At 35.3% G+C, this 829-nt stretch overlaps 1 protein-coding gene across 2 annotated transcripts in view; it reads left to right on the top strand.

Moving 5' to 3' along the window:
• LOC119591533 (protein RER1-like) overlaps positions 1–829 on the top strand; it is an 11699-nt gene that overhangs the window by 6119 nt on the left and 4751 nt on the right. For both annotated transcript variants that reach the window (XM_037940282.1, XM_037940283.1), the window contains exon 2: positions 734–815. In XM_037940282.1, coding sequence (XP_037796210.1) covers positions 735–815 — 81 coding nt within the window. In that variant the 5' untranslated portion in view covers position 734. The remainder of the gene's footprint in view (positions 1–733; positions 816–829) is intronic.

Here is an 829-nt window from a genome sequence, read left to right as displayed (position 1 = left end):
ATACCAAAAGAGTTGATTATGACCTGTGAAAAAAAAAAAAATCTCCCTACAGTGTAAAGCCATTTATTTTTCACAAGCTCCTCACTGAACCAGGAGTCACGCTTTATCAAAGCCGGACAACCAAGCTGCGGGAGAGGGTGGAAGGGTATCAGGGCGAGAGCAGGCACTACACTCTTATATCATAGGTTTGGGATATCCCATTTATTTACAGTCGGCAATTTTTCAAAACTGGCTGTTTTGTAATGACACAAACATTGTCATTGACATGTTTTTTTTTTTCAATAATGACATTCTTGAATTTCACTCATGAACAAAGAATAATTTTTTCAACTGTGATGTTTCATTACTCGATAGCTGTTTGTCTTACTAACATGAAAAATGCACATTAAGTTTTCATGTTTTTATAGCAGTTCAAACAACGAAATACTGGGAATATATTGATTATTAGCAATTGCATTAATTATGTGTACTGCAATGATTAATTCTCTTCAGAACAACTGGTTTTGGCAAAAAAAAATTTCAGACAAAGTGAATGGCAGTTAGTGATGACTTGACACAGTTCATGTAATGTTTGGTATCTGTTGATAAAAGTCTTCTTCTGTGATACTCCTTATACCACAGATAAGATAAGGGCATTTCTAATCGTTTGTAGGTATTGACACATTTGCAAACTTTTGTTGTCACTTGACCTCAGGTTACTAAACTTATTTCTATTTTCTTTGTTTTGTTGCAGGATGATGCAGGATGTGTTAGAAACTAATGATCCCATCTCACAGCCAGGGCTGATCCAGAGATTAGGAACAAGCATTAGCAGGGTATGTAGCTAATT

This window comes from Penaeus monodon, chromosome 28 (assembly GCF_015228065.2).
Source record: "Penaeus monodon isolate SGIC_2016 chromosome 28, NSTDA_Pmon_1, whole genome shotgun sequence".
In the NCBI taxonomy this organism is placed as follows: Eukaryota; Metazoa; Arthropoda; class Malacostraca; order Decapoda; family Penaeidae; genus Penaeus; species Penaeus monodon.
This window is presented reverse-complemented; position numbering and strand designations above follow the sequence as displayed.